Below are 11,892 nucleotides of genomic sequence, written 5' to 3'. Positions count from 1 at the left end.
TATCGAAAGCAGAGCAAAATAACCCGACGTGGTGAAAAGTATTCGTCTCTGATCGAGTGACAAGTTGAACACTGGTCAATTTTACTTTGACGTTCAACATTTAGGTTTCGAGCTAACAAGCGCGAGCGCGTTTGGGCAGTATGTTGAGGAATAAGTCATGTAGTGTAGCTACAAACGCGATGACGGCCTTTGGTCAAACAAGGAAAACAGCAATGACCGTCAACCACAGACGTCAACCACAGGGATAACATCGAGTTTTGCTCTGAACTGACTGAAGTTAAGCTATTAATCGGATGCTGACTAGACATGCGATGGTCATAATGATGAGCGCATGCATTGGCATCAATATTGAAGTTGGAGTTCTTCGGCGTTGTGAAGAATTATTCGATCGGAGAATATCGTTAAAATATTTTTATAACCTTGAGAAATCGCAAGATTTGAACACTCTGGAGATCAATGTATTTGCCACTAGGAAGTACATAACGGATAAGAAAGTGCAATCACGCGAATTTATGTTTAATGTGGCTTTACAATGGTCCATTGTGCCGCGGTATAGAATTGACTGAAATAGTTCGCAAATGGCACGTTTATTGTAACCGACCATATACATTACACTATCTATTAATAATAAACTTTATTGAAAATGAATTAATTCATTCTTTCTCCCATCGGAAAGGTTTTGGCTGCTTTATAGCGAGACCAAAAAAATATTAATTTCGTCACACGAATTGTGCGAAATAGAGACATCGCGGACTGTACAACTTTGGTGGAAAATTTCAGATGCATGTTTCAGGGGCGCGAAAGCTCTAACTGATTATATGAAAAGCTGAATTGCGAAGTGATCTTAAAATCTGGCGTTCTTGTAGCTTATTACACGTCCATTTTTCTAAGAATGATGTCGCATTTGCAGTTCTGCTCCAATCAATAACACCAGCACTAAAGTTATGTTTGCTGTGCCTGTTTTCCCGAATACAGCCGAATATTTTTGATGTGCACATTAAGTATGTGAATAAGAAAAGGTACAATTACGGAGTTGGTTAGGATGCGGAATTTAAATGTCGAAGCTTTTCACCTGTTTCGCAAGAAACTTCAGAACCTTTAGCGATCGGGCCGCCGAGAATCTTCCGCCGCATTGTCATGAGCACCTTTCAAGCCTTATGATGACCTGTTATGAAGAAGCACTTATATGCTCAATGTACAGTGTACGACATGAGTGCTTTTCAAGTGTACCGAGCGTTTACGGTTTCTGCTCGAAGCTCAAGAAAATGTCCGCCTTTGCATGCATTAGACGCAAAGCATTTGGTTGAACAACATCAATAAATGGGAATAAATGCGAGTACCGAGCAGAAATTTAATTTTGATCCTGATACTATAGCGCGCTAGGCTCTATTAAAATATCGATGATTTTGAACTGTCCACCGAACTGTCCACAGCTTTAGCACGGTCGTGAATATAAATACATGATTGATCTGATCGAGCCGCATGACAGAGGGAGGACATCAGATATAATGGAAACATTTGGAATATAGAATCGAATATCGTCATACTTGATTCGGTCTTCGGGAATAGCCCATATGCGTTAATACGAATATTTCAAAATATCATCTATGTCCAAATAAACAGAAAATTAGCGTATAAAAGTCGCTTGCAAAGCCAGAATTCGATAGTCCGCACACTCTGAAGAGTTTTAATATTTGTACTTGATGCTCAGTTTATGGTTTTCATGTTAATTTGTTTTAATGTTAGGGTGCCAACGACATTTTGTGTTAACAACGAAAACGGTTCAATTCAAATTCGATTCGCTTCTTGGACGCATTAGCGCTGCCCTAGAGTGTTCAGGCATGTGCTTCAGTGGAAATTTCGCGCGCCTTTTTTTTCTCACCAGACACACGTGCGTTCCCCCGAAAAAAAAAAAAGTGGTAAGATAGGGTCTTGCGGCCTTGCTTTGGAGAGAGAGCACATTCAACATGCATCACATCCCTCTCCCAGAAAGAATGACAAGTCCTGAAAGGAGGAACGGAATGTGCCGAGGGCGGCGGGGCGTGCAAGCGGAGCGCCGGACCTCGGACCTCTCGCGGTTTTTTTTTTCTTTGTCACCGCGCTGGGGAGGGAAGCAAGCTCCGTGGCGTGAGTGAGTTCGCTTCCCGCGAAATCGTAGCTCTTTCGAGCGAGGACGTGCTGAAACCAGGGTTGCCAGGTTGGGCTATAAATAGCCAAATTGGGCTACTTTTTTGTGGACTTGGCGGGATTTTTTGTCATTGGCTATTTGGCTACTTTTGGGCTATTACCTGCCTTCACTTCAAACGCTTGTTTTCCAGTGCCTTTTCTCCTCTTTAGTGGTGTTTGTGCCTCAAGTTCGTTGTGAATCAAGTGTTTACGTACACAGTTATCTTTACTTCACTCTTTCTACTATCCTTTACCTGTGCTTTTGCATTCTTTAGGTATCAGCAGCCTCCACTAGACAATTACGGTAGTCAGTAATAACGAATCTGTTCCCTTACAATTAAGGCGAAGCTTCCTTTGCCGTGTTTCGCGATGCTGCTGAGTTGTTCCTTATCACGGCGAATAAATTTGTGGATTTAAATATAAAGTGTAAATGATAGCACACACGTAGTAACTTGGAGCCTCGTAACGTTTTTCTGTGCTATGCCTACTATCACCAGATTTTGCGAACATATGCTCTGAATGTGAACCGCATCGTTTAGCTTTAGTTATTCGCTTTAAATAACCACGGTCGCTACATAAAAAAACGCAGCGGCCGTGAAATAACAAACGAGCAATCACTAAAAACATTCGTCTCCTCCATGGGGTTCTCCATTCCTTTGACTACAATCCTCACATTGTGTCGTCACTTCAAACAAAACAAACAAATTAATAATAAGCAACAAGAAAACAGAAATTCCAGCAAATAAAGTGACATTTCCTTTCTATTTCTACTACCTGCACCACACACGCGATCCAAGCAGCAGCACAATTGGAGACATGTATAAACTCTCTGTGTATAAATTATAATAAATGGAAACCTTTTTCTATATTTGCTCTCTTTGGCTATTTTGGGCTATTTTTTATAAATTACGTTTGGCTACTTTTGGGCTATTATTGGGCAGAAATTTGGCGGGTAGCTCTCCGAGTAGGTTACGAAAGTTTCACGCAATCACTTTTCATTTCATCGCAAGTGTGCTGTAAATGCCGACTGCACAATATGTGACTGGCCCGCGGCCGCTTTGAAGGTAAGATTGCGTTCTCATTAATCTATTTATTGTACCATTTGTTTTGCAGTGACATTACGAGCCAACAATGAAAACCTCAATCCATCCTGTCTCCACATATTATCTAGTTTGTGCGCTGTGGAGCTTGAAAGCACTTCTCAGAATTTCAGCACACTGGCATTTATTGTAAGTGCAGTGTTTTTCTTATTTGTGCAGTGACAAAATAATTTTGTTTAGTTGTGTGAATAGAGTTTCTAGACGCGACATGACTGTGCAACTGGTCAAGTAAATAGTCTACCTTTCTCAGAGTATTATTCATTGTTCTTTCTTTCAGTATTTCCCGACAGAAGAACAATGCAAGTCTCACATCTTGATGAGGGTGGCGATTTACCCTCTCACATCTCGACGGTAAAACGTCGCATCTGCGTACGTGTTCAGGGCCAAGAGCACGAGAACTGGCCGAAAGAAGGGAGCCGATCCAACAAGAATGCCGTCCGTTTTATATATATGTCAGCGCTATCATGCAGCGATCACATGGACTGTACGGTTGCGTTGCACAAGGGCTGATGCAAACGCTCCGTGCGAACAATGTTGCATGTAAAATTAGTGCATCTATACAATTGCAAAATAAACATATAAAACGAGAAAAATTATATTCACGTCTTTCTGTTATTGTGTGTTACGTATTAACAAGTTAGTGCAGACCGTTAGAGGCGTTTAATTCCGTCTTACATGTGCACTCTGCCCGTAATTAATTCAGATAGAGTGAAACGCCTCTATAAACTGCCCGTTCACATTAAATACGACACGCACCAACACACCAGAAAAACAATTGATGCGTTTTGTTAGAACACGCACAAAAAATAAGAAAAAAAAAAGCAGAGCAATACTAGCGAGAAACGTCCGCAACCGACCCACGGCCGTCGGTAAATCGACGCTTATGTGATGTCGGGCCTTGGTCAACCCGCGAGCGGCATGCACTCGGCATCGTCGGCCACGGTGGACGGGCCTACATCGGGTGCCGACGCAGGCCCACATGAGGCCAATGTCAATCCCCAAGACCGGCCCTACATTGGTTGCCAAGGTTGGGCCAACGACAGTGCAGTTGGCCAGCGACATCAGGCCGACATTTTGCCAAGGACAAAATGTTGCTTGGGACTTCGTCTCACAAATGACATAGAGTTTCCTACATACAAATGACGCGCGCTGCTACTCGGTGCGGCCGTGCATATGCAGTTACGTTTTCGTTTACTTGGCTTGGCTCGTGTATCGAGAGAGTAACGACGCCGGGACAAGCCATCCATGACACAGGCGCAGGCAACCTTGGCCGCAGGCGCACACAACGCTGTACAAACATCTCATTGTAGCAGCTTGCTATTTTCAAGAATGGTTGGAAAGCTCAAAATAAAGGTGGTTAATAGCGAAAGTTGGGCTAGTTGGTGGTTCATGCTTGGGATGTAAAAACAGCGCAAAATATAGACAAGGACAGATCGAGGCACGGTGTCGTCTCTTCCTCTGTCCTTGTCTATATTTTGCGCTGTTTTTACATCCCAAAGGTGGTTAAGCATAGTTACAGTAACTCCTGCGAATGTAGAACAACGACAGCTTTCACAAGGGCTAGCGGCATCGCTATCAATTCTCAGCGTTGCTGGAGCAAGCCTCCATGCGTGTTTGGAGCCTTTCAGATCGAAAAATACTGCTTATAAAATAACTACGTGCCTTTCGGATAAACCACTGCAGCTACAAACGCTACGAAGGGCGAGCTTCCTGCCGCGCCGTAAAAAACTGGGTCGAGAAAAATCAACTGATTTTCCTCGACCCATTTTTTTTTACGACGCGACAGAAAGCTCACCCTTCGCAAAGTTTGTAGCTGCAGTAGTTAATCCCAAAAGCACGTAGTTATTTTACAAGCAGTATTTTTCGATCCGAAAGGCTCTAAACACGGATGCAGCTTTCCTCCAGCAACGCTGAGAATTGATAGCGATGCCACCAGCCCTTTTCGCGATTTGTGAAAGCTGCGCGCTAGTCGCGTCTCTCAGGACTATATTTAATAAAGTTCCACCATCCATCCATCGTTGTTGTGCTTTCGCAGGAGTTCCTGTAACTATGCTTAACCATTATTTATAGCTTTTCAACTAGTTTTGAAAATAACAAGCTGTTACAAAGAGATGATGTGGCATTTTACACCTTCCCTGTATTTGTACCGCGTTGTGTGCGCATGCGTCCAAGGTTGCCTGCAATATGTCATGGGTGGCTTATCCCGGCTATAGTGTTCTAGAATATTGGGAACACTTTAGAACACTTTATCCCGGCGTCGTTACTCTCTCGATGCACGAGCCAAGCCAAGTCATCGAAAACGTCACTACGCATATGCGCGGCCGCGCCGAGTAGTAGCGCGCGTCATTTCTGAGACGAGGTGTAAGGTAGCAAAACTACGTCTATCCAAAATCTTAGCGGCCTGGAAACTGCGTGCACAGTTGCATGAGCACGCTGAAAAGTTGCTCAAGACGCGCTGACGAGCATGGGATCATTACGTCACGCGAAGGCAGCGCCACTTTAATGCATATTACTAACGCAGGCCTATATGTACATTATTATGGAGCAATAGCTTTTAAATAAAGAAGCGAACAATATTTTAATACTAACAAAAAAATCGTCGACCGCGTACAGCAATCAACGGTCACGTGGCCGTCTTCATCGGATCATTCGTTTTTGCCGCCAGAGGCGCCACAGGTAATTTTTCGCAAATTTCAATTAAGAAATAAAAATATAAATCCATCTCTCACGAAAAGAAACAGGGTTGGTTTGAGTCAATGCGAAGGACAATCTTTACATCAGTGGAGTCAACTAATTTCATATTCTGGGCAGTTGTCGGTCACTTTAAAAGGTTTCGCTTTCTACGGTACAATGACATCACATTGGTATGAGCTCATCACATACGTGCTCGCACAAGATATCGTGACGTTCCCATGGCTGCTCCGCTCAATGACTCCGCTGGTGATGCACAAGCGGCCGTTTCGTATGTTTTGGTACCTGACATCACGACTGGCACGTGAAGTCACCAAAATTGATACTATAGCCTAACGTTATGCTGGTGCCGATGTCGGTAGGTAAGCCATGCGAAAATTGACTGTCAAAATAAAATAGCATTTCGTGCGCTGCACACTTGGTCAGAGCCGTCTCAGTAAAAGGAGATTCATACGGCGAGTAATGTCAGCTTTGAGAATTGGTGTCAAGGCCTTTATAACCCTGACAGACCGGGCCAGCCGATAGCAGCAGCAAATGGGCACTGGAATGAGGGCTCCACCCAGTGGGACAACAAAAGCATAATGAACAAAATTTCCACTGCTGCTACTTAATAACCCTAGCTCAACTGCCAAGACAATGAACTGAGAACATTTATTCATTAGTTTTTCCTTTCCAGCCAAGGTGACCACACACAGCTTCAGCGACGATGGTGTGTGCAGCCTCCAGCAGTGCCTGAGAACATGAAGTGCAACAGAAATGGGTATTGAAAAATGCCACACAAGGAAGGAAGGAAGAAACAAGCGAAAAGACGAGGTTAGCCAGTTCTTAGACCGGCTGGCTACCCTGTGCTGGGGAAGGGGTAAGGGGGATAAAAGCATTAAAGGGGTCATGAAGCACCCCTTGGGCTTGTTGAAAAAAAAACATCCTGCGGAAAGCTGACACGGCTATGAACTGTTCTGCAAAATAGTACAGTCGTGCGCGCCGCGTAAAGGCCACAAGCGGAGCGCAAAGTTGCCGTTTCCTCAGGCGCCCTCTTTTCAAACAGAGGCCGGTTCTCACTCTCGTTGGTGGGCGGGGCGTCTGCACGTTGACGTCGCGGATCTGCCAGTTTACGTCGCAAGAGATATAGCATGATTATTGGCCGATAGCCGGATGAGATGCGCTTCTTGCCACGGGGTGCCGCCATTTGCCCGCGCCGCACTCCTCAGTCTGCAAAATTTACACGGTAGCCGCACTCGCGCACGAGAATCACAGCGGGAGAGCGATCGCGTTTCATGACGCGCGCTGACGTAATTTCTTACCCCCGTGCCATCCCTCCCTGTCTAGCTTCCAGTGCGCTCGTCGGCACGAGAAAAGAGAGAAAGCGCTGAGAGCGTGCGCAAAAGCCCCGTAACTCCGCTCATTCTTGACGGATTCGAGAAATTTTTGCGGCAATCGATTCGGGAGGCAGTAAACTCCGATACTGAGGTCATTAGATCATTACTTGGAAAACTGGTTCATGACCCCTTTAACGCTGATGATGTCATTTATGGTCAAGCAAACTGAATCATTGCTTTGTGGTAAAGCAAGGTCGGGTGCAACATTGCATGGCGTAAGACTCCCCTTCACAGCAATATGTCTCATGTTCCCTGTAATGACATTCTGGGAATAAACGTAATGATTCTATACCAATACAATTCCTCTCCGCACCAGCAGTTTAATCAGCATCTGAATTACATTATACTGACTGGCTGGCCGTGCATGGTGGGTAATGACGAAGAACGAAATTGAAAAAAAAAAGGCACCCCCACGTCATAACGGTCCTCTTGTACTGGCTGAGGAGAAATGCAGACAGACACACGCATGATGTTTGGTGTACATAAGAAACATATTTGATCTCTCAGCGGTACATGCAAAAGCAATACTGGAATGATTGCCAGCACATAGAAGCCTCTGTAAAAGTTTGACGACAATGAAATAACAGCAACAGGGAACAACAAGTCTATGTAGACAGCTATAACTTAAATGGCGAAGGTGGTTGCAAGGCAGGCACAGCCCTAGTTCAGGAACCGGATGCTCATCTTCTCTTCCACGTCGGTCTTGTCCAGTGTTGCACAAAACTCTTCAAATGAGATCATGTTGTCGCCATCCTTGTCGGCTTCCATTATGGTCCTGTCTGCAATGCTTGCCAGCTAGAAGGCAAAAACACTTCATTCATACATGTCATGCAGATCAAACTCATCAATTCCTTGCACTCACATGTATTTCATCAGGTGCACAAAGTGCGAAGTTTTGATGGGCAATGCACTTATTGAATCCTGCACTGTATGTGCTAGAGTCAAGTAACCTTTCTTGGTCAGCCAGCCCAATACACTCAGTTATCAGACAGAAGTAGCTATGTGATTTTTAATGCAGGTGCACAATTTCCTGCTTTTTATGTTTTAACTGTCCTTAGCCATCCTATTTATTTTTTAAATGAAAACAAATTGCCTTCTGCAGTGGCGAGCCAACAGTCGATCTGATAAAGGAAAACAGAACCAAATTTTCCTGAAACACTGATACACCCAGACGACTCACTAACGAGCTCTTCCTAGAAGCAGCGACAGATAATTTAGAATGAATTAGGAGTTCAACTTTGTCAATAAAGACTAATATTTGGTAAGACACTAAAACTTCATAAAAAAACTTGGAGGACGCTTGAGCTTTGCCTTCAAGAGTTCAATGTGATAATGTATAATCTGCCCCCGTTCGCAGTGCCTTCTCAATCGCCAGCCTGGCTTCGGTTGTCGGTGGACACTGTGTCGCAAGGAAAGGAACGTCTGTGTGCGTAACAGTAGTTGCTTCAAACTATCCTAGAACGCCTACTGCAAGTACAGTTGCGAAGTGACCACTAGACCATAATTCTTCCTTTTGCGAATTAACCAAGTACCCACTACGCATTTGTAAGGTAATGTGCACGTCCGCGCAGCTGCACACTTGTGGTTGATGCTGTTGCTGATAATGATGATTAATTATGCCCGCACGCTTCGTAATTAGTGGGCCTCTAAACCAACCACTTGTGCAATTCACCTGTTTTGACACCTGGTGCAATTCTATGCTTCTGACAGGCAACAATACATGTGTTTAAGAGAAAACCAATTTTCTCGTATTAGTAAATTACTCGTTCCCAATACCAACATCACCACACTTAAGCGTGAAGGCCCCTGGTAAGTGAGAAAACATGCAAAAAGAAAATGCGGGTGACGATGCCACCTTGAAGTTCGTGCACCAATCGCTATGACGTCAGGTTCTGACAGCGTCTACTAGGACCTACGTCGTTCCTATTCGGTAAAAATGGAGTACATTGTCCTGTGAGGGCGCCAGAGGCTTAACATACCAAGTTTCAGGAAACTTTGTTGGCCCAATGTCGCCAAAATATGAAAAATGCACTTAGAAATCCGTGCCACCACAAGTGGAGATTTTGGTGTGAAATTTAAAAATGAGACTTTGACCTTGATTTTTTCCTCTATTACTAAAGCATTGATGGCGAAATTAACGGCATTAGAGTTTCCAGAGTGAAATTTGCCAATCTAAACCGACTGATTGTTTCACTTTAGTCTTGCTTTAACGAGACTCCTCGCACTAAATGACATTCGTATAGGGTTTCTTCCCAGAACAGGTTCAAGCACTGGCGTGGCTCTGTGGTAGAAGACATGCTTGCCACACAGCAATTCCCACTCAAACCGAAGATTTTTATTATTTATTTATTTGCATTTACTTCGAATTTTACCTCATGGACAACACTAATTATTCACCCACAACCAACGACGCCAACACTGGAATTTCTGCAAAACGAGCTCTTTAACAGTATAATATTAGTAAGATCCCAAAAAGGCAAAGTTGTCATTTAAAAGGCCCAGCAACACCTTGGTATGTAATCACAGAATCATCTCGTAAATCTCACGTTATCCACGGTCATCCCCACGGGCACACTGCAGCATGGCAAGGGTGCAAAGCCCTGCACAAAAGTTACCTGCAGCATGGCACAGGCTTTCTTTTCTTTGAATGGGTTCACTGCTACCTCTGGTTCAGGCACGCAGGTTTCTCGCATATGATTGCTGCAGTACCTACACAATGCAGCAGAAGTGATGTGCAGAAGTTGTAGTTCTGGCAAGCTACACGAGTACCTGGTGTGGGCCAACCATGTTCTGCACCAGCCTAACCGACAAACAGTAAGTAGCCAAGTCTCTATTGCGCATCTTGAAGCGCTTTCAAGTGGCTGAATATGAAGCAGTGTCTCACAAGGTGCAGCAGTACCGGAAAAGGTGTTGGCGGCACTGAAGACGTTAATTTTCAAATTATTTGGTCACTGCAGCGGCCACGAGCGCGGGGCTATCATGCAGGCGCGTGCATCCGAGATGCTCATTGTAAGAGACGGCGCAGTGAGAGCTCGTTTTCGCGTCCTCAGACCGACTGAGTTCGGAACAGCAACACCTCTCGGGTGACTTGAACGCACGTGCACTGGAGCTTCGTTATTCTATGCGCCCTCTGTTCGCATCGCAGCTAGGCGCTGATAACACGGCGGAGATGGAAGCAAGATGAAAACTCTATAAGGGAGCTATGAACGCTCGCTTCACGCACGCTGCTGCCAGAGAAACTGCGCTGCGCCAGTTGTGATCTGTGGAAAGCATGAACGTGGCGCACCAGTGGCAAAGCAAAGTATGGAATGTCAAAGGAAAGAAAAGCAAAACTATAGGTAACCGAATGCGCTTGCCTATCTTAGATGTCGGCAGTAGACGGCCTGAACTGGCTGCGCGTTCGGTCCGCTGTTGACACTTCATTCGGCGCCGATAGTTCTTGCGCTTTGCTCTTACGCTACTCCTCCTGTGCTTCTCATGGCGAGAAAGTATAGCTCTGAATGAGTGTATTGTGGAGACTACCTTTCGAAGCACAAGAAGCTTAAAGGAGTACTGACACGAATTTTAAAAATTTTCGGATTGTTGCTCTAAATAAAAATACTGGTGTCGAGAAACCTAAAACTATTGTGGTGCCTGGGAATGCATCGTATATATTTTAATTAGCGCCACTTTAAAAAGACACTTTTGGTTTCTATGTGACGTTTCATAGCAGTGTGACCTCACGAGGATACAGAAATTCACGACGTACTAGCGGCAAATCAGCCATCTGCTCGTGGTGCACATAAATAACGATGAGGGAATTGTCGTCCAGTGACCCTGATAGTGATTTCTACGATTTAGGCTGCATGCAGGACACAGAACTCGCAAACTCGGGGGAACTGTCTTGACTCGTCGGGATAATGTCCTTGCAGTGGGAGATGCTCAGCGACGAACAATTCAAAGTCAAATTAAAATATTTTGTACGTGTTCTCCGACTCCAGTGTGTGGACAGAGTTGACACTGCATACGAACGAAGCAAAAAATGTCTTTCTTGCGATGTCTCGAAATCGTGTCAGTACTCCTTCAATTATTGCAAAGAAGCCAAAATTTCGCAGAGTTACCGACCTAGACATCAATGCTTTGAAGGAACGTTTAACACCCGAAAGATCCGTGACTGCCAGTGAGACGGACTACCTGTGCTACGTGTGCTTTTGCTACCATTGCAATGAAAGATCTTCACGGAACGCGCTGTTGAACGATGACATTCTTATGCCCCCTGAGAAAGAAATCGACGTCGTTGACCAGATCACTGCGACTACCGGTGCACGTGCGTTTAAGTCACCCGAGAGGTGTTGCTGTTTCGAACTCAGTCGGTCTGAGGACGCAAAAACGAGCTCTCACTGTGTCGTAGCATCTCGGATGCGCTCACGCCTGCACGGTAGCCCCGCGCTCGTGGCCGCTGCAGTGACCAAATAATTTGAAAATTAACGTCTTCAGTGCCGCCGACACCTTTTGCGGTACTGCAGACCTTTTAATAAAAAGAAATTCAATCCTGCCTGCATTTTATACACTTGCTGGGC

General features: G+C 44.8%; 1 protein-coding gene across 1 annotated transcript in view; it reads right to left on the bottom strand.

Moving 5' to 3' along the window:
- Positions 1–7,805: 7,805 nt before the first annotated feature.
- Positions 7,806–11,892, bottom strand: part of LOC119374429 (calcineurin B homologous protein 1) — a 34,907-nt gene continuing 30,820 nt past the window's right edge. Inside the window, exon 5 of the mRNA XM_037644518.2 lies at positions 7,806–8,128. Coding sequence (XP_037500446.1) covers positions 7,994–8,128 — 135 coding nt within the window. The 3' untranslated portion in view covers positions 7,806–7,993. The remainder of the gene's footprint in view (positions 8,129–11,892) is intronic.

This window comes from Rhipicephalus sanguineus, chromosome 11 (genome assembly GCF_013339695.2).
Source record: "Rhipicephalus sanguineus isolate Rsan-2018 chromosome 11, BIME_Rsan_1.4, whole genome shotgun sequence".
NCBI classification, from domain to species: Eukaryota; Metazoa; Arthropoda; class Arachnida; order Ixodida; family Ixodidae; genus Rhipicephalus; species Rhipicephalus sanguineus.
This window is presented reverse-complemented; position numbering and strand designations above follow the sequence as displayed.